A 21951-nucleotide genomic window follows, 5' to 3' on the forward strand; every position below is an offset into this window, starting at 1 on the left:
GGGTCAGCGCAATCTTCGTGTACAAATAATTAATGTATCGTATTGTATTTTATATTACAGAGACTGAAAATGGTGTTGGCCAAACCAAGCAGAACTTCCGTAACAAGTGTTAAGAAAAACATCAGGAAGGTAAGTTTTTCTTATTGATCTAAATCCCGACTTTTTTTTGAAAGTCACATCAAATTGAATTCAAAATTCCGAAGTTGCATTTTTTCCTTTCTGAACAAAAATAATCTCGAAAATGATCATCTTATAAACTTGAATTGCAGGATACAACAATTATTATTAAAATTTAAACTATTAAACTGCAGAATTTATTTTTAAGATTATAACTACGATAATTTTCTAACTTTTTGTCCACGAAGCAGCATTTTTAAATAATATTTTTTAGCAATCCGAGGATGAGGAGGAAATCCTGCTTCTGGCTGGAGTAGATGAGGTTGTAGCAATGGAATTCCTACAGAGCCTGTTTCTCAAGAAGGTGGCAACCAAGAGTAATCAACTTGCCTTTCAGGTTTCTTATTAATTTTATCAAAATTTAATAAACTAGACAAATATCCCTGCTTTAAGATATAAATCCTAAAATTAAAGAAGAAATATGATCAACTTTTTTTAAGCTTTGGTTCGTTTAAGGTCTCAAAAAAATATTGGACCGAAATTGGTTCAAATCTGTTTTAGTTTCTATTTTTGGTACACAAAGAGTCAAAAAAAAGATTACAGAAAAAGAAAATAGTTTCAAAAATGTGCTTGCCAGCCGGATCGCTTCACTTACGAGGGTGCTAGAGCGTCGGTAAGCCAGCAGGTCGCGGGGTGCAATTTGAATTACCCTTAAAGCCAAATTTTAAAAAATGTCGAAAGAAAAAAAAATGATGGGAAAAAATCGACCAAAGACCAAAATTGTCCTGTTTTTCAAAGGGGATGGTGGAGTTGACACATTTGATGTAGGGGACTAGGAACCCAGGAAATATAGTAGCAGCAATGAATCCAGTGTTTGATCATCTAATGTCCTAAAATGACCTCCAAAATGAAAATGTTTGTACATGTATGTATGTAAATCAAAAGCTAGGAACCCAGGGAATACAGAAGCATCAAAAAAAGAAGAATCTGGGTGTTGTCAAATGAATAGGGTCAAAAATAATGGCTCACCCCCCCCCAATTTTCTATTCTGTTTTATATGTTTCTACTTCAAGGAGATTTTATTCACAACAAGGTTGATATGCATAGAAACATATAAAACAGAAAAAGAAAGAAAATTGGGCTGTCAAATGAACATAAGGGAAAAGAACTCAGATTATGAGATGGATAAAAGATAATTTGCAAATATTCACTTTAAAAAAAATGTTTTAAGGCATTATTATTCCTTGAGATTGTTTCTGTCACAAAGATTAAAAACAAACTGTTTAGATATATGTGTACAAAGTGGGGGTAGGGGTCGATCTAATTAACGAACTTTTACGTAAATCGGGGGGAGGGGGAGGGGGGAGCGCGGCTTGTTTAAGGAGGGGTATTTAAACCTTTTACTCTTTTTTTTCAAACATACTGAATTACAGTTTACAATTAAATAAAAACTATTTTTTCTGTTCATTCCTCTGAGTTTAGTCATACATGAACATGAAAATGAACAAAATATTTTGTCTTAATCTATTATTTATTTAGGGAAGGAAGAATACAGTTGACAGAAACATAATGATTTCCTCTGCATCTTATTCTCTCATGAAATACTCGATTAAAGAAGATTCTGAAGAATAGACTTAACAAAACCAATGGACACCGAGATACCTGAAACCAAGTCAAAAAATTTTCTGTTAACAATGTTTAATGTATTTTAAAGAATTTTTGTAACAAATTAAGATTTTCAGAACTATGATTAAAAATGAAAAGTTGCCAACCTTAAACCCGTAATGGGGAAGAAGGATAATGAGGATGATGAGAGGAAAGCCGGGTTTGGCTGCGATCTTGCGCCTAAAATTGAAGAAGGGAATCTTCAAACCTATAAAAAAAATTTTTTTTGCAAAATTCTTTTTTTTATTAATTTTTCTTAAAATTTAATTAAAATCCAATAGGTTTGAATGATTTAGGTGTCGTAATCACCGATGTTCGGAATAAAAAATGGATCCTCGGGAAACCGATTGGATCTGGAGCTTTCGGTGATGTATATCTGGCGTGTGACGGAGATGTATTTAAGAAGGAGAAAGCAAATTTTGTTGTTAAACTTGAACCCCACGCCAATGGACCACTTTTCACAGAGATGCATTTTTTCGCTAGGGTTGGAATGCCTTCTCAGAGGTAATTTTTTTAAAACTTTGTAATTTTAAAAAAATCCTAATATTCCAGTAAAAAATATTGCATTTTTAATTCATTTCAAAACCCTATATTTTAACAATTTTAATAAAATCTTTTTAATTTTCCAAAGGATCGGATGGAAAACCTTGAAGGAGGATACGGAAGGATATGTCGGGATGCCGTGCTGTCACGGATTCGGTTCTTTTATGTACGAAGACAAGAAACTTCGGTTCATCGTGATTGATAAACTTGGTTCCGACCTGGAGAAACATTTCAAGAGCGGAGAGAAACCGTTCCCCCTGGTTACAGTTCTCCGGGTAGGGCTGGAGGTCCTCGATTCACTGGAGTTTCTACACTCCAAGAGTTATGTACACAATGATATCAAGGCGCAGAATCTTCTAGTTGGAGCACTGCCTGAGAATGCTGATAATATATTTCTCGTGGATTTTGGTCTTGCTTGTAAATACAGGTATTAATTTCGGTTAACTAAAAAAAGATTTTATCGCTAGGATATTCAAATTTAGAAATTAAGTTAATTATTTGTTAATATTTTATTATGTTGATGTCTGTTTTTTAATTTTCATATCTTTATAATTCAATATTTTGGTTTATCAATTGATTACTTTTTCTCTTTTATTTCTAATTTGTCATTATACAATTTTTAGTTTCTTTAAAACATGATTTTTTTTCTGTAAACGGTAATAATTGTGAAATCATAAATTGAAATTTCAATCATAATATTTTGAGACTTAACATTATGATCATAACCAAAATTAAAACATTATGTTAAAATTGTTGTTGATGAGATAGTTTTGTTGTTTAAAGGAATGGATACGGGTTTCATAAACCCTGTGAGGCAGATGAGAGGAGGGCACACGACGGAACCCTGGAGTACACCAGTAGGGACGCTCACATCGGGGCGCACTCCCGTAGAGGAGATTTTGAAACCCTTGGATACAACCTGGTTCACTGGTGCTCCGGAACCCTACCCTGGATCCAGGATATGGATCCTGATACTCCGGAGAATGTTGAGAACCAGAAAAAGTTCTACATGTCCAACAGGGTTGGATTCTTGGCCAAGTGTTTCCAACCGGAGGAGTATCCTAAAGTTCTCGAAGAGTTCTTGGATTACGTCTCCGATATGGATTTCGACACTGATCCAGACTATGCTAAAATTAGGGAGATGTTTAATGCTGCTATTAAAACCCAGAGCCGGGGTGCGGAAGGAAAGCTCATTTTCTCTAAACCTGCTCCGCCTAAGCGTAAAATAGGAAAGAGAGCGAAGAAACTGCTCCAGGATGATAATGCAATGAGTGGGTTTGATGAGGAGCTGAGTAGAGGAATTGAAGATTTTAACATTGATGAATCTAGTAGAGGTAAATATTCATTTAAATCATTATTTTAAATGAAAAAGGCACAAAACACTGGGGCGGGGTGTTTACTTTTGAGAATTAGGAAGGTTGTGGGGGGGGGGAGAAAAATTAAACACAAATGCAAGTTTTTCAAAAAAAAAATCCCACTTTTCACTTTAAAATTATTTATTTTCTTCAAATCAGTGAATTAAACCCTAAAAAATGTTATAGATATAACTTCTGGGAGAAAAAATTATTTTTAAAAGAGGAGGGGGGGTGAATGATTTTTCAGGAAAATATACACCCCTGACAAACACAACAAGCAATGTGTGCCAGTTTTTCAGTGATAAAATGAATTGTATAGTATGATGGATAGAGATGTGGACGAAAATTATCACATTAAGCAATTTTATTGAACCAGACATCTAAAATGAGATTGAATCTGAACTTAAACTTGACTAAGCCTTCGCAATTAAAGCTTAGTTTATCAATATTGCAGTTTAACTCAATACTTGATATATATAATATAGGTGGAGATGATTCTACTTCTACTCGAAGAACCCGGAGTAAGATTGAAGAAGGAACTCACGGTTCCTGGAACTGGGAGGAAGTTCTCAAACAGAACCCGGAGACGGTTGCTCGGAACAACAGAGATGAGAAGGACGAGGAGGAACAGAAGGTGAGGGAGGAAGAGATCCGTCGGAGACAATTAGAAATCCTGAAGAACCCAACTCCGGAGATGTGTAGGATTATGGCAGCGCTGAAGGATTTACAGGATAAGAAGAGAGAAATGTCCTTGAAGGATCAGTTGGTTGAGTTTAACAAGCAAAGGAAAGCTGAACTGCAGGCAAGGTTTCTCTCACAGGAACTCACCACTGCAGAGAATACTCCAGCTATGGAAGAGGTAAGAATTCTTAAAAAAAGCAACAACTTTTTTTAGAACCCATGAATTTTTTTATTTTTAATAAAATAATCTTAAATTTTATTCTATTACAGGTGATTTTAAAACGAGCAGAAAGATTGTCGAAAAATGTTCAGTCTCCTGAAAATTCTGAATCTTCCGAAACCGCCGTCGACTTTACTCAAGTAAGTCCCTGTTTCATTTAAAGGGACTGTAAGCGTAGTTTTAAGGGACCATCAATACTAATTTGACACTGTCTGATCCTTCAACCCTTTATTAGTTAAAAAATGTGGCATATTCTGTCGTTTTAGGTTTATAAGTGTTTAATTATTATATGTTTCCTGCAGTAGAACCCACAGTGGAAAATAATCAGTTTTTAAGATTAAAAACATTGATATCTAATTTATACCTGAAGGGTTCAAGGGTGCCATTGTGAATCGAGCACGGTCATCTTTGCATGTAGGGCCATTTGAAATTACGCTTACAGTCCCTTTATGTCATGTTTAAGGCTATTTTAAAAAACGAAGTAAAATTTTTTACGATAAGTCAAATGTGACATACATCATACTACAGGGTGTCCCACGAAACATGACAATAGGAAGACGACTTGAAAGTCGTCTTTGGTATTTGAATTTATTTGTGACATTTAGTCTTCTGTCTACTTTAACATGTATGATTCTTGAAATAATTATCACATAATTCTCCTAGCCCTGGCATTTCCAAAAAGTGGTCTGCGTTTTTTGTGCTTTCAATATTACCTGAGATATAAAGAGTTTGGTTCAGATTTCAATTTTGTTAAATAAAAGCAAAATTGTCGAAATCTGAACGAAATTCTTCATATCTCGGGCAATATTGAAAGCACAAAAAAGGCAGACCACATTTTGGAAATGGCAGGACAAGGGAAATTTTGTGATTATTATCTCTAGAAATTTACTTCTAAAATTAGGTTGACAAATAAACGCAGCAAATTATATCAAAAATCAAGACGACATTCAAGTCGTCCTGCATACTGTCATGTTTCGTGGGACACCCTGTATATACATGTTTGTTTTAACTAATTTGTCAATATTTAGGAGGAGAAAGAACTGCGTAAAAAAGCTATGCTTTATCTCCAGAGATTGAAACGCAACCTTGAGAAAACGAAAACCGGAACGGAAAAACCTGTAACAAAACCCAAAGTGAAAACAAAAAAGAAAATATTTGTTAAAACCAACGTTAAGAAGAAAGTTACAGAAGAAGCAAAGATTGAGAAAGCTGAAGAGAAGGGCAAGGACGAAGAGAAGGCTGAAGATACCGGTATAGAGAAGGGCGAGGACGAAGAGAAGGCTGAAGATACCGGTGTAGAGAAGATTGCTAGTTCAATATCAAAAGTTTCCATATCTACTAGAGCTAGTGCTAGATTACACAGACCTTCTCCTACCATGGAGAAATCTAAGAAATTAATAAAGAAAGCTGTCGCTAAATCTAAACAACTTAAAACTAAAATTACACCGAAAGTTCTACGACGACTGCGTCCTAGAAAAACAGCAGTTGAAGAGAAATTAGAAAGCAAGGAAGAACCGAAACCTGAAGAAGAAACTAAGTCTGAAGAAATGGAAACGGATGAGAAAGAAACAAAAAATATGGACCCAGATAAACCTGTAATGACCACGCCTATTGTGGCAATTAAATCCAAACCTAGATTTCAAGATTCAGAAAATGGAGTTGGTGTTCAACCTCAACCTTCCGAGGATAAAACAGGTGTTGAAACCAAGGGTTCTGAAGATATCTGTGGTGAGTCCAATATTCCTGCAGAATCAGAACCAAGTGGTTCGTCTGATGCCCCGATCCCTTCGAATACAGAGCCTGTGAACCCATTAAATGATCCCATAATCGCATCTTCCCAACTAAATACTTCAACAAATGAAGATGAGATTCTGTTAAATAAGCCAACCATCCAACTGCTAGAGTCTACTAAACCCTCTCTGCCAATACTAGAACTCTCTGTGCATGAACCAACTCCGGAGAGAATCAGTCCTGTAATTGAGAAGGCCGCTGTAACTCCTCAAATCTGTCCTAAAACTCCTGAACCTACAGTTTCTGAAAAACCCATCAGCCCTTTTCCGGCTCTCACAAATCTTGAACCTAACCTTGAAGATATCGCTGAGAAGGATGGAGAACAGGATACAAGCTCTGATAATCTTAAACTACCCAGTGATCAAGAGAGTAGTCCTATTAAGCCCAAGGTTAAAAATCTTGAGCTTGAAGAAACCATAAATTCGTATGCTGCAACTAAGAATTTACTTTTTGACTCACTTCTCTCAGAACCTGCAAAACAGAAACTTTCTCCTTCGATTTCCTCATCTCAGCAACAAAAAGAAAATGTATTTAAAAGTTCAAAGAAACCTGAGGTTCGGGATGAACCTGCTCCAAGTGTGGTGACACCTTCAACTTCAATAGTCTCTTCCATAGAACCTTTGACCGTTAATACCAGCGTAGTTGTAGCTGAACAACCGATGTTCTCTCCTGATGAAGACGATTTTTCAGTCCAAGGAATTTTTATTTAAATGTCATGATATATTTTTAAACTTTCTTTTCATATTAACTTCCTTTGTTATAGACTGTAAGAACTAAAAACATAGGATTTTTGAACTTTTATTTTATAAAAAAATGTTTCTTTTTTGCTAAATGTTTTTGACAAACACTGTGTGAAACTCGTTGGTCATGACAATTAAATTAATTAATCTAGGTGGTCTAAACTTCGATTCGGAGCCTAACTCGCCAGATTTCGATCATACCGCGCTGGATAGAATTTTATCGGTTCTCTCTCCGGAAACTACAGAACCGGAAACTGGTCTGGCATTAAACCCTTCGTCCTTTGGTATTGGAATCAATCCTTTAGGATTATCCGGTTCATTTAATTCTACCCCTCCAGCACTAGGAGTTTATCCTTCTACTCCTTCGCATTTTCTTCCCACCGGACCAAGTTTTCCATCCAACCCAGCGTTTAATTCTCCTTTCTCCAACCTTTCCTTAATTTCGACTCCGTTTAAAAGCGTGAACCCTGCAATCAATCCTTCCCATGGTTTGCCCGATCCAAACCTTAGAGTTCCTGTCCCAGACTTTAATTTAACTACACCCGTCTCTCCTGCAGTGATACCTGCAACAGCAAGCACTCCTGAACCTACTCCTCCTGTTCAAAATTTGAATCCGCCTGTACCGGACGTTAATCCGACAGACCCGGAGAAATTAGGATCTAGTGGGAACCTTGAGCCACTAACGTCTGTGAACCCTGACTCCAAGCCCAGTCAATTGTATATAAACCAAGTACCTGATCAGTTAGTTAAAAGTTTGCCGACGCATCCCAGTTTACAACTTTCATCTGTATCACCATCATTAACATCATCTCCAGCTCTTAGTTCTGCTTCAACACCACTACTGCCCGCTTTAAAGATAGCATCGCTAGCACCAAATATCAAGGATTTGATGCCTCAAGATCAATCCTTGTCTAAATCCAAGAATGAATCTTTGAATATGATCCCCTTGAAACTTGCTAAAGGAGGTGGGAAGCGCGGAAGAAAAAAGAAAACTCCAGCCCCCCGGGAAGTAGTAAAAGAACCCTCACAATGTGACCATTTCTCTGAAGAGGAGAACCAGGAGAAGTTTGACGATTATAAATCTTTGTCACGAAGCTTCTCCAGTATAAAACAGAGACTTAAAACCCTGGCCAAAGATATGTGTACTCCAGTTAGTAAAGTCAAGGCTAAGGAAGAGAATAAGTTTGCATCCCCACTGACAATGAAAATAATGAGAAGTTCGGATGGAGGTTGGGTCGCAGATCCAAGTCCAGTCGGAAAGTTAGTCCTTAAAATCTCCAACAGCGGACGAAACAGAACTCCGAAACTGAAGATTAAAACCCTGGCACGAAACTGCAAGACGGAGAAGCCATGCCGGATAAAGATTTCCTTAAAGAGAAACCAGGAAAAGTCAAGTAAATTCGAAGGAGTTGAATATACTCCTAAAACAAGATATGTTCCGGAAGGTTGGGTTAGTTTTGAGGAGGTTCAGAGTAAGCTTGATAAACCCGAACCTTGTAAAGATGAAATTAAGATTATTCAAGAAAGCAATGTTAAATCTCCTGCTACAATAAAGAAAACACCAACTAGAGAGAATAAAGATGTAAATATAAAAGATGAGAAAATAGAAGTTAAACCTCAAAGTCCATTAATTTCTCTTGTATCTTGTCCTAGTTCTGGTACTAAGCCCAAAATATCTCTAAGAACCGATCTATTTGCTGTCAAGGAAGAGAAACCAACTCCGAACCCTGAGAGCTCAATTCTTTTAAATAAGTTGAGTCTAGGGCGCAGAAACCTAATGGATACAATTGACTCTTTGTCTGATAAGAAAGGGTCGGAAAACAAGTTAGTAGTTCTCAACCCCGTTACAGAGGACCTTGACGACATTATTGAGGTCGGCAGGCAATCTAATCATATCAACGATGACATAATCGATGTTTCTGATCTTCCTGACGATGACACGGACGATATTGTAGAAATCTGTAGTAAACTTGCAGGGGAAGATGATGATATTATAATAGAGACAAGGACGGAATCAAGACCAAACAATCCGGTTCAAGAGAAAATTCCATTTTCATGTTTCTGTTGTCCAACCATTGAATGCAGGAATAAACCTGCCATTCCTGTTCCGCGTCCTGAGCTCCCTGCACCAGTAGCTCCATTAGAACCTGTTGTTGATGAACCTGAAAATCCAGTTTCTCAGCTGGATCAGGCCATTGCATCCATCTCAAACCGGAACCTTTCGATGGTTAACCACAGCACCAACCTGCAGGAGAAGGTTGCGAGTATCCAGGGAGGAGTTGGATTCGTGGAGTTAGATCAAGCAATTGCATCTATTGCTGAACTTCAGACTTCTCTACTTGGATCCAGGGAATCAGATTTTGACCAGCAGGGGTCTCCATTCTTCCAGTATGACCTGGAGGAACAGGGGAACTCATTTGAGGAAATCTTCTGTCCAAATCAAGATAAAGGTAATACAATTTTGAAAAATTAGTTAAAGGGACTGTGGACGTTATTTCAGGTGGCCCTTGATTTACAGAGTGGCATTTCCGATTGACAACGTTACCTTTAGAGCTTTGTTTGATCTAGATTTAGGGGTTTTATTTTGTTTTAATGGTGGTTTATTCATGATAGTGAACTAAACTTCAAATTAGAAAAAATTTGCTATACAGCACAATATTGATAAGACCCTTAAGACCGCAGGGTTCAAATAATATGTTGTACTAATTGGGTGGAATGTACATTGGACATGTTATATTTTGACTCTTAATAAGACTTTTACTGTTTGGCCTTTAATGTATGAAAAACAAATTCAAGCGATTAATTGTTGCAAATAAATTTTCAAGTTATGTAAATATTTAAAAGCAGAAATTAAATTACTTGTGCTTTTTTATAAATGGATTGGAAATTTAAAGGTCCAAAATATTCTTCATTAAATGTTTTTATTTTTAGGACATGTTTCACAATCATTGGATTCTCCCTTATCTAACACCGACCCACAGCCTTCTGCTCATGTACCATCCGTATTCCTGGAAAGGTTAGATCCTGATCCATCAGTAAACCTAGATGGTCCAGTAATTCAGCCAACCTCAAATCACCAACCTGCTCCACTAATACCAATCCTAGAAGAACTGTCCCAGTCCATATCCTCAGATCTGACTGCTCCAGTAATCCCAAATCAGTCCATTTCTGCAGATCTGCCTGTTTCTACAGTCCCCTCTCAACCCTCCTCTGCTGAAGTCCCTGTTTCAGCAGTCCCCTCCCAACCCTCCTCTGCTGAGGTCCCGGTTTCAACAGTACCCTCCCAACCCTCCTTTGCTGAAGTCCCTGTTTCATCAGTATTCTCCTCTGCTGAAGTCCCTGTTTCAGCAGTCCCCTCCCAACCCTCCTCTGCTGAGGTCCCGGTTTCAACAGTACCCTCCCAACCCTCCTTTGCTGAAGTCCCTGTTTCATCAGTATTCTCGTCTGCTGAAGTCCCTGTTTCAGAAGTCCCCTCCCAAGTCCCTGTTTCAGCAGTCCCCTCCCAAGTCTCTGTTTCAGCAGTCGCCTCCCAACCCTCCTCTGCTGAAGTCCCTGTTTCAGCAGTCCCATACCACCCCTGCTCTGCTGAAGTCCATGTTTCAGCAGTCTCCTACCAATCCTCCTCTGCTGAAGTCCCTGTTTCAGCAGTCCCCTCCCAACATTCCTCTGCTGAAGTCCCTGTTTCAGCAGTCCCCTCCCAATCCTCCTCTGCGGATATCCCTATTTCAGTAGTACCCTCCCAACCCTCCTCTACTGAAGTCTCTGTTTCAGCAGTCCCCTTCCAACCCTCCTCTGCTGAAGTCCCTGTTTCAGCAGTCCCCTTCCAACCCTCCTCTGCTGAAGTACATGTTTCAGCAGTCCCCTTCCAACCCTCCTCTGGTGATATCACTGTTTCAGCAGTTCCCTCCCAATCCTTCTCTGCTGACATCCCTGTTTCAGCAGTCCCCTCTCAACCCTCCTCTGCTAACGTCCCTGCTTCAGCAGTCCCCACAGAGCAACGTCTTCCTGTTTCAGCAGTTCCGTTAGAGCAAATCTCTGATGTTACATCTGTTTCAGCAGTCCCAACAGAGCACATCTCTGCTGATTTTCCTCTATCAGCAGTTCCAAAAGAGCAAATCCCTCCTATTTTATCTGGTTCGGCAGAGAAAATCTCTGCTAAATTACGAGTTTCAGCAGTCCTGAATGATCAAATTTCTACTTTTCTACCTGGTTCAGCAGATCCTCCAAGACCATCCGAGATTATTACTAAAGTTTGTGAATCTGCATCAACCCCGTCTCAACACTTGCTACCAGTTGCTGTAACTTCAGACCTTCCAGCGGTTTCAACAGCAGATGATTCTCTTCTTCCATCAGTTAATGACGAACCTTCTTTGTCTGCATTTTCTTCAGTAGAGTTAACCACACCTGCTCTGTTAACTTCTTCTTTAGAACTCGTTCCTGGTTCTTCTTCTCAAGCTCTTGAACCAGTCGTTTCTAAACCTTCTTTGCTATCAGCTAGTGCAGAACCCATTTCATCTCCACCAGTCACTACTGAAGATTTACACAAACAAACCCCGCCAGTAACTAAAGAATCTTCTCCACTATTTACAACGTCTGAAATCCATGCCGCAACTGAGTTTCTTGAATCTTCTACAAGTGACCCTTCTTATACAACTTCTCCATCATCAACTTTAGCAATACTTCCTCCAGCTCATGAAGCCGACATTATGAAACCTTCCTTAATACATTCTACAAACAGTACTCACCCTTCCCTTTCAACAGCATTTAAAGAAGTGTCTGAAACACAAAAAAGGAAAAATTCGATAGAAAATCTTTTGAGTGAATTATCCCCACCTGATCCTGTTACTGAATCTGATACACCCTCTCTTCCAGTAGATTCCATCTCAGGAGTATCTCAGAGTAGTTCTTTAGAAAGGACCGTGTTGAAGAATAAAGCGTCTGTACCTGCTTTATTAGTTTCTAGTCCAGTAAATGCTTCTAATCTTGTACCTGAACAATTTGTATCTAAATATGCACAGCATGAACCAACCTGCAGCCAACAAAGATCTATTTTTGAGATTGATTTCGAGGAGGAGGGAAACGAAGTAAATGTTTCTAGTCAGATTTCTGCAGCTAGTTTAGATGAAATAAAAACAATTAGTGATAACCCGTCCTTGACCCCAGCTCCAAGTTTGGTGAGTGAAGAATTGGTTTCTGGGTCAACCCTACTAAATGTAGGGGACAAGAAAGAAACCGACGATTCCAACATACACGAGAGCGAAAAGGAAACAAAAAGTAGAAACCTAAAAAATCCTATGGTTAAAGTTTGTTCTAAAACTGAGTTAAGTGAATCCTTAGATTCTTTTTCTTCTTCATTGATTCTTGAAGAAGAAAAAGAAAAGGAGCGGAGCAAATCAGTTTTGCTTCTTGAAGAAGAAAAAGAGCAGGAAAAATCTGTTTTGCTTCTTGAAGTAGAAAAAGAGCAAGACAAATCTGTTTTACTTCTTGAAGAAGAAAAAGAGCAGGAAAAATCTGTTCTGCTTCTTGAAGAAGAAAAAGAGCAGGACAAATCTGTTTTGCTTCTTGAAGAAAAAGAAAAAGAGCAGGACAAATCTGTTTTGATTCTTGAAGAAGAAGAAAAAGAGCAAGACCAATCTGTTTTGATTCTTAAAGGAGAAAAAGAACAGGAAAAATCTGTTTTGATTCTAGAAGAAGAAAATGAGCAGGACAAATCTGATTTTATTCTTGAAGAAGAAAATGAGCAGGACAAATCTGTTTTGCATAATGCACAAGATGAACAAGACATTAGTCCTGAGAAGCAAGGTATACTTCAATCTTTAGAAGAAGAGAAAGATAGAGGCCAAAACTTGGAGAATATTGAAGATTTGACAGAGAATTTGAGCAAAGAATTATTCACTAATGTCGATCAGAACTTAGAAAGAACAACAGAAAAGAAAACTGTAGAAAATGATTCTGTGAAAAAGCAAAGTAAAACATTTCTATACCAAACTGCAATCAAGGTCAAAGATCGTGATTTGAATAAAATCTGTGCGCAAACATATGTTGACAATCATAATCCAGAACTTGAAAAGGAAGAGAATGTGGATGAGAAGGTGGGTGAAAACGAACCTAAGAGGGTTGTAGACCAAGAACAGACAAAGGTTTTGGAAAAAGAACAGGTTAATGTTCATCATCAAGAAGAATATAACACTTCTTACAGTGAACAGGAAAATGTTCTTAAACATGAAAAAGAAAATCTTCCTAGTAAAGATGAAGTGAAGGTTGTTGAACCTGAACCAGAACAAATAAAGGTTGTTGAACAAGAACAAGAGAAAGTTGCTGAGCAAGAACAAGAGAAGGTTGCTGAACAAAATCAAGAGAAGGTTGCTGAGCAAGAACAAAGGAAGGTTGTTAAACAAGAACAAGAGAAGGTTGCTGAGCAAGAACAAGAGGAGGTTGTTGAACAAGATGAGCAAGAACAAAGGAAGGTTGTTAAACAAGAACAAGAGAAGGTTGCTGAGCAAGAACAAGAGGAGGTTGTTGAACAAGAACAAGAGAAGGTTGCTAAGCAAGAACAAGAGAAGGTTGCTGAGCAAGAACAAGATAAAATTGTTGAACAAGAACAAGATAAGATTGTTGAACAACAACAAGAGAAGATTGTTGAGCAAGAACAAGAGAAGATTGTTGAGCAAGAACAAAAGAAGGTTTTCGAACAAGAACAAGAGAAATTTGTTGATCGAGAAAATCAGAAGGTTCCTGAACAAGAACAAGAAAAGGTTGCTGAACAAGAGCATGAAAAGGTTGCTGAACAAGAGCATGAAAAGGTTGCTGAACAAAAGAAGGTTTATAAACATAAACAAGAAAAGGTTGTTGAACAAGAACAAAAGAAGGTTTTTGAAGAAAAACAAGAGAAGGTTGTTGAACAAGAACAAGACAAGGTTCCTGAACAAGAACAGGTTGAGGTTACTGAAGTTGACCAAGATAGGGTTCGTGAACAAGAAGAGGAAAAGGTTGTTGAACAACAACATGAAAAGCTTGTTGAAACACAACATAAGAAGGTTCCTAAACAAGAACAAGATACTGTTATTGAACAAGAACAAGGAAAGGTTCCAGATCAAAAACAAGTTACGGTTGTTGAACAAGATAAGGTTCCTGAACAAGAAACAAAGGTTGACGAACTGACACCAGAAGAGAATAGAGCAGAAAAACGGGAAGAAAAAGAAGATGACACAGTGAAAGAAGATGTAACAGTTAATGTAATAGAAGTCGAACAAACTTTAGGGAAAATTAAAAACCAAGGAGAAGATAAGGAATTGGATAATATTGAGATTGAAAGAAAAGTTTCAATAGAAGATCTTAAAATGGTTTCTGTGAAGGAGTCAACAAAGCTCTGGGTCGAAGAATCTAAAGTTAGATTAGTTCAAGAGCAGTCTCTGAAACAAACAGGGAATTTGGAGAAGAACAATCGGAGTAAGCTAGATACGAACCAAGAGAAGTCTCCTGAACCTCGGGATTATAATCCAGTTTCACCTTCGAGAACCCAGAATGAATCTTCGTCTAAACAATCCACGGATAGTAAATCGGAAACTTCTCCTGATAAAAGGATTAAAAGAAAGTCTACGGATCCGTCCGAGGACGAATCTCCCAAGAAGAAGAGGAAGATGGAGAACTCTCCGAGCAAGGTTCCTGGTGTGAGAGCTAGGAAACCGAGTAGTGTGGATTTCGTAGCTGATGATGATGTAACTACTCATATTCAGGGACAAACTAACATTGTTTTTTCTTTTTTTCTTTTAACAAATCTCAAGTAACTGAAGTTTTGTCTATTCTTTAAATGTTAAAAATTTGATGTGGGGGGGGGTAGAGTATTGATCATGAAATTGTTACATTTAATTCGATATTGGTGAGATTGTTAACTCGATGCCGATCAAGATGAGGTGGGGGGTCATTTTTTGGAGAAAAATATCATGATTTTAGTCTAAACTTCGTTTTTTTTTAAATGTTTTCAAAATGATAAGAACTGGGGGGGAGGGGCTAACTTATAATCGTAAATTATTTTTCCTTGGGTTTCTTAATGTCAATGTTTTGTCCATAGGATAAGGTGGGATTAGATTCTGATACATTGAATCCTGACCAAACCAATCCAGAACAGGTTGAGGATGTTCCGGCACCGGGTAGGAGACGGAAAGGTGTGACTAAGCAAATTTCTCCAGAAAAGAGTAAGAGAGTCAAGGTCGACGCTGAACCTGGAGAGAAAGGAAACCCTGAACCGTGTTTAGACCAAATTCTCAGGGATGAGATAGATATTGTCGATGATCTCTCAATCTCTAGTCCAGTAAAGAAGTCTGTGAGAATCAAGAAACCATCTCCGAAGAAAGCTGAAACAATGGAACTAGAAGAAACAGTAAAATCTAAGCGAAGTGTCGAGGACAATATTACAATTAAGAAAAGAAAATCTGATGACATGAAACCTGTGATGCCAGTTGAAGATAATAAAACAACATCTAGTGAACCTTCAAGTAAAAGAAAATTAAAAACGAAAGTTTCTAAACCATGTTCCCTAAACCAAAACCCCCCAGGCAAGACAGAAGTGCTGAAAAAGAAAAAAGGAAACCTTAAACCTAAAGTTACTACTGAAGATCCCTCTTCTAAGAGAAAACCTGTCTCGGAAGAGGTTTCAATCCCAGAGTCAGATCGTTCTCCGTTCAAGAAACCATTATTATCAGGTGCTGCTGTAGAGAGGAGGGAAAGCTCTGAGTCTCGGATATCAGTTGATACTTTGAAAATATCTGGCCGACCTCGGAAAAGAAGAGATAGTAATTCAAGCAGTGTTTCAAACTCATCAGATACATCTACACGATCTGTCAGGTCTAGACACGGGAGCTCCTCTAGCAACACATCAGATACCAGCAAGAAGGAGAAGTCTAAACCAACAAAAATGCCGGACAATCTCCCTGTTGTTCCGCTTCTAAGTAGACGAAAAGGCAGAAAGGTAAGTCGGTTATCAGCTGCTGACGGCTCGGGTCCAGTTAAAACCTTGAAAAAGAAAGTTTTGAAGAAGTCTTTAAGTTCTACGGCTTCCAAGAAACCTGAAGAAACGGAGTCTACTAAGACTACAGTTGTTGCAAAAAAGAAAAAGACTGTGACTGCTAAGGATGATTGTAAAAGTAATGAAGCATCCTCATCAGCTTCTAAACCTTCCCAAGCTCAATCTGTTAAATCAGATTCATCTCCGACTAAGGAAGAACCTAAACCAGTCAAGGTGAAAAGCAAAAATTCTGCAGGCCAAGAAAAGCAGGAGAATCCAAAAGCCAAAAACTCCGTTGTAAAATCTCCTATTAAGGGATCCAAAGCAAACAAAGAAGGTCCATCAATGGGATTAAAGAAAAAGAAGAAAGTTGTAAAGAAGGCTGCTCCTGTTAAACCTGTTCCTGATAATGATGATGACGATACAGATGTTGAAGATGGAATGACATTAGTTCATGTAGATGATGAAATCACACTTAACATCTCAGATGAAAGTCTTATTCAACTTCAAAAGATGAAAACCTTCTCTAATCCTAAATCCTCGCAAACCAATGAAGAGGCTGGTAGTTCCAAAAGTTTAGAAATTAAAAAACCCGTTGGACGGAAGAAAAAACTTGCTAAAACTGAAACTGTTACGGATAAAGAAAGTTCTCAAGCAGACACTAAAAATAAAAACAAAGCAGATGGTTTGAGTAAATCTGCAGCTAAGGCAGACGTTAAAGCAATAGAAGGAGTTTTGAAGAAAAAAAAATTAGAAACCAGCGAAGGCGTAAACATTAAAAAGAAAAAGATGGAAGATGGCGGCGTAAAGAAAGCGGCGATTGTAAATGAAGCTGGAGTAATTAAAAAAAATAAGAAGAAGCGAATCCTTGAAGAAGACGGAGTCCTAAAAAAGAAGATGGTTGGAGGAGTAGTGAAGAAGAAAACTGGGATTGCCGGAGGAAAGAGAAAAGGAAGAAGTGGAGCTAACACTAGAAGCGTGAACCTGCACTTATAGCGTCCTGCCCGAAGCCTAGTAAATAATGTATTATTCTCGTGCTACACGTTTCTTTCACAATCCTTTCCCAGCATTTTCTCCCAACATGATTTTTAACCTTATTTATAGATTTGTGTATTCATTGGCGTAATTTAACGCGGGCAGTTTTATTACAGTTTTATGTTAAAAAATGTGATGCTGGGTTCATATTATTTAGTTAGTTATCGTAACAAATTGCCTTTTTTAGGATAAGTGTGAGATATGTGTTTCTAGTTTATCAAGTATATAAATGAATTTGTTGATTTGTTAAATTATTATAAAAGACTGAGAGTTGAATTAAACTTAATATGTTTCAGACCTGAAATGCCGCAACCTCGAAATAAATCACTAGGTAAGATTTTCCTCGTTAACTTGTAATTATGATATAATGTGAAAGTCATTTTGGAAAGTTTAAGATACTAGGCTTTTAGGGCGCTTCCCGCCCATCTTCTATTTAAATTGTGAACATGTTCTTTTTGTTTACACTTTAAAACACAGAAGAAAAAAATTTTGCGGAGTTATAAAAAAAATCGCGGATTTTCAAGAATTTTTATTTTTTTACAAAATTAAAAACCTTGAACCCTTTTTTATATCATTCATAAACCTTCCCTGTGGTCACGTGATGTCCCACAAAAAATTTGGACCCGATCGGTTCAGCCGTTTTGACGTTTATTGGATACAAACAAACAGACAGACACCCAAACAGACAGACAAGCCAAATTTATATATAGATATAGATTATATCGTATTTTTACATGAACCAAGAAAAAAATATTAGAGTAGCTAAAATATTTATTAATGGAAAAATCAAAAATGATCGGTATGAAGTAAAGAAAATTATGTATAATGAGTTAATGAGAAAATAAAAGATCACAGATACACATATATATTCCTTGAAAAATCATTCCGCTCTTTGTTAGACTTTTAGGGTTTAGGCGTTGAATTGGGAAAATTAATTCATTTTATTGTTGAAAGGTATTTAAAAGGGTGAAATTTCCATTTTTTCCCCAGAACATTCATCGTGAAATATTTCAAATCATGTAAGTACAGAATATATTTAATAATGCCGTAGTGAATTTATTCGATCATTTGGATAAATTTAATGACCGTGTTTAAAATATCAGGTTTTTATGGCGCTTCGCGCCCATTTTCTATTTCAACTTTTAATTGTGGCTTTATCTGTGAGCATGTTTTCTTAGTACAGTATAAATAAAAAGATTGCGGATTTCATAATATTTTTTCGCGCATTTTCAAAATTTTACAAAAATAAAAAACTTTAAAACACAAATTTTTGATATTTTTATCATTCATAAACCTTTCCTGGGGTAACGTGTGGTCCCACACAAAATTTGGGCCAGAACGGATTTAGCCGTGGTGTTTTTTGGATACAAACAGACAGACAAGCAAGGTATATATATAGATATTTGGATGACCGTTCAAGGGGCCCATTCTGTCCTTTTAAAGACCTACGAATCTAAATCAAGTCGTAACTTTCGAGTGTCGTTAATCACGAACGGTAGATCTTGCAGTTCAATGTGAGCTTTTTTATTTTGAGGATCAATGCTAAACTCCTCAATTAACGTTTATCCACCACGAGATCTGGTAGATCTGCATAAGCTGGAGATCAATGTTTGATCCCGAGATTGACAACACAAAAATTCCTACATTAGGTCGCTTGTTGGGACGGTGGTTTATGGCGTCCTAAATGCAGTTTGGGGGTCCTACTGCAGGCTCCATATTTGTATTTAATTTGATAAATGTATTTTCTAAACTGGAGTATTTTGTAGAAAGTAGAAATCTGCACGAATACCTGAAAACACTGCCACAAGAAGTTCTTGACAATCTTTACAATCATCCAGCAACATGCCTTGCAGTCTTCAGGTTCACGTCATTCAGATTAAATATAATTTTCTATTTTAAATTTAATATCATACTCGTTCAGATATTTCTTTTTTTGTTAAGATAAATTCACAAATAGACGCCAGCAACAAATAAATTCTTCTAAATATATTATTATAGGTATTAGTTTTAAGAAGTCGGTTAAAAATTATTTAAATGAACCATTTTTGTAATATCTACAAAAAGGGCTGGTTTTAGTGGTTGAAACGCATCGTTTGATATCTTTTCTACATGTTTTGACGAAATTGAAATTGAATTGTTGTTTTATAAACTTTTGTATTTGTTAATTACCGACTGATTTTTATCTCTTTGATTTCCTTAATTTAAGTTTTAGATTGGTGAATAATTCTAAGTTTTAAGATCTTTGCTTGTTTTGCTCGTTATAATTTTATATTAATTTATTTAGAGAGCTCCCAGCCTTGGCCAAACAGTTGATTACACGGTTGATATATATAGAGCAGGAAACCAATATGTTAATTAGACTTAATTTATTTTTTTCTTCACTTTTTTTAATAAAAACTGATTTATCTCAGAGAAAAGTAAATCACTTTCTTAAGAGAATCCTAACAAGTAACTCCCTATTAATATTTTTTATTAATATGATTATATCTTGATATGGGTTCCTTGTTATGATTATACACAACTTATTAAAGTCTTAATTTTTCATATTTTTGGCCTTATGAAAAATAACTAGACTATTATTAGTTTATCTACGATATTATTTTTGGGTAAACATAGTTCAGATTTAATATTGGTTTGTGTATCCAGGCAATACCTCAAGCAGTAGTTTCATCTTGGGTTACTCATCACTACCAGGAGCAGAATAAACTAGCTCAGGATACACTCACTAGTTTACGGGTTAGTATATATATAATATACAGGCGGGTGAGTCAAAAAAAAGGGTGAATAACAAGATCTCCCATACAATAAGCACTTTTTTTAGTAATCTCATTTTTGAACTTTTTTGAGAGGCAATCTTATCCTAAAAAAATCCGCGAAACTTTTTTACCCAAAATTAGATGAGTAGAAAAACAAAAGTGCTGGAATATATTATTTCTATCACATCTTAAAATCTTTAACAGGTCACGTAGAAAATGCGCGAAATTAAGTTAAGAAAATCCGCAATCAACATATTTTCATAATGTACCTTTTATGCGTATCTTCCCAATTAGTCTGATTTAGACATTTTAACCTATCTCAAAAATTCATGCTATAAAAATAATTTAGAAAGTATAAAAAACATCAAAATGATTTTTTTCTAAATTTAATTTCGCGCATTTTCTCCAGAACTACTCTGCTGATTTTGTTAAACATTTAAGGTGTGATAGAAATAATTTATTTCCGCACTTTTGTTTTACTATTCAGCTAATTTTGAGTAAAAAATAGTTTCGTAGATACTTTTAAAGGGTCTATCATATTGCCAATCAAAAACTAAAATTCAAAAATTTCATACATATTTGTTAACAATATGATTATCAAAAAAAATGCTTTATTACATGCAAGATCTCGCTATTCAACCTTTTGTTTTGACTCAGTCTGTATATAATTTTTAAAAAATAATTAAATGGAGTAAACACAGGGATGAATTTGATATTATAAGGTTCGTTTAATTTTTTACCAGAATTGATGTTTTCAAACATTATTGGATGATTATTTTTACCGCAATTTTTCTTGTATTTTTAAATTGTGTTTTAAACTTTTTTTACTAAAAGAGACTATGGCGTAACAGTACCCGTTAAAACCTTGACTGATCAAGGGTGACAGACATACCTTGTTTATCTACCTAAAACGCTAGGTTTGCAAGCAATTTTTTAAAGAAATATCAATATTTACTATCTGGAAGTCGCAGAAAAAAAAATATTGAAATGCGGATCTTTTGAATATAGTGTTGAACATGAAATATTCGGGATGTTATGTCAGGTATGTTGATTTTCCATCGTACGCTAGCTTACACTCCAGTTTTGCGGCAATTTAAACACCATTTTAGAGATAAATTCACGGAGTTCTCTACCCTCGTTGACCAGCCAAGGGTTTAAAAGGTACCGTTGTAAATCGGCCATTCTTCTTTGTATGGAGGGTCACTTGAGATAACGCTTACGGTTCTTTTAATAATTAATTGGTTTAATTGGTCTGTTAATTTTTATATATTCCGGGTGTGATAATTTAAAACATATCTTTTCTATCTATATCTATATCATTCCACTTATTGACAACTCTTGCACAAGTTTCTTCGTATTTCGGTGTGCACAACAGTGAAATACAGTTTTTAAATGATTTAATTTCTTATAATTAAAGTTACAATCTAGGTTGATTGATAATATGCGGAAACATTTTGGGTTAGAAACCATAAATTATGATTTTACACGTGAGGAAGGATTTACACTTCACAGTTTGGGAGAATGAACAATATAAATCTAGGTTTGGAAAGAAACCTCGATGTCTGGTGGGTTAAGATCCTGGTTGCTCAACCCTACCTTCAGATCTAATCTTAAAATGGCATTAACAGGTTGGTTATAACTTACAATACTAATGCAGAGGTCAAATAATTCCATTCTTTGGCAACAGTAATAGTTTTACATTAATTACGAAGTGAGTTTATTTTAGCTTTTCTTATTTTTTAAATCAATTTTATTTCTAAAAAATATAAATTTAACAAAAGAAAAATTTAATTTTCTAAAATCAAAATAACAATAATAACAAGAAAAACAAGAAAAACAAGAAAAACAGATTAGAATCATTACCATTATAGCTATGAAAACAATTTTAAACATTGAAAAAATTGAAAGACAATGAAAACCAATGAAAACCAATGAAAACTAATGAAAACCAAAGATACCCAATGAAAACCAATGAAACCCAATGATAACCATGATAATAATTATACCATTCTTAACCAATGATAACCATTTAAAACCAATGAAA

At 36.3% G+C, this 21951-nt stretch overlaps 2 protein-coding genes across 5 annotated transcripts in view; both read left to right on the forward strand.

The window, feature by feature from the left end:
* On the forward strand, nucleotides 1-17448 carry LOC111713948 (titin homolog). 4 transcript variants are annotated; one of them, XM_023488948.1, is made up of 14 exons: nucleotides 1-129; nucleotides 392-514; nucleotides 1657-1977; nucleotides 2079-2286; nucleotides 2414-2752; nucleotides 3109-3659; nucleotides 4166-4539; nucleotides 4632-4721; nucleotides 5610-7068; nucleotides 7265-9562; nucleotides 10044-10358; nucleotides 10434-13546; nucleotides 13580-14848; nucleotides 15184-17448. In XM_023488948.1, exons 3-14 carry the CDS (start codon nucleotides 1902-1904, stop codon nucleotides 17110-17112), a joined length of 12021 nt encoding a protein of 4006 aa, XP_023344716.1. In that variant the 5' UTR covers nucleotides 1-129; nucleotides 392-514; nucleotides 1657-1901; the 3' UTR covers nucleotides 17113-17448. The 4 variants fall into 4 exon arrangements, with proteins under 4 accessions (XP_023344716.1, XP_023344728.1, XP_023344735.1 ...); XM_023488960.1 differs by having other exon boundaries at nucleotides 13628-14848; XM_023488967.1 differs by having other exon boundaries at nucleotides 10434-13494; nucleotides 13576-14848.
* The window catches only part of LOC111713823 (general transcription factor IIH subunit 4), a 12324-nt gene continuing 7774 nt past the window's right edge, over nucleotides 17402-21951 (forward strand). The window contains exons 1-5 of the mRNA XM_023488777.1: nucleotides 17402-17482; nucleotides 18918-19011; nucleotides 19436-19490; nucleotides 19798-19887; nucleotides 21448-21535. Coding sequence (XP_023344545.1) covers nucleotides 17455-17482; nucleotides 18918-19011; nucleotides 19436-19490; nucleotides 19798-19887; nucleotides 21448-21535 — 355 coding nt within the window. The 5' untranslated portion in view covers nucleotides 17402-17454. The remainder of the gene's footprint in view (nucleotides 17483-18917; nucleotides 19012-19435; nucleotides 19491-19797; nucleotides 19888-21447; nucleotides 21536-21951) is intronic.

Source organism: Eurytemora carolleeae, unplaced genomic scaffold (genome assembly GCF_000591075.1).
Source record: "Eurytemora carolleeae unplaced genomic scaffold, Eaff_2.0 scaffold84, whole genome shotgun sequence".
NCBI classification, from domain to species: Eukaryota; Metazoa; Arthropoda; class Copepoda; order Calanoida; family Temoridae; genus Eurytemora; species Eurytemora carolleeae.

Excerpts from the sequence above, each read along its gene's own strand:
- LOC111713948 (XM_023488948.1), top strand. The coding sequence starts at position 1,902 with ATGGGGAAGAAGGATAATGAGGATGATGAGAGGAAAGCCGGGTTTGGC. Across the intron at positions 3,660-4,165 it reads CATTGATGAATCTAGTAGAG|GTGGAGATGATTCTACTTCT; the intron begins GTAAATATTCAT and ends TATATAATATAG. Across the intron at positions 4,722-5,609 it reads CCGCCGTCGACTTTACTCAA|GAGGAGAAAGAACTGCGTAA; the intron begins GTAAGTCCCTGT and ends GTCAATATTTAG.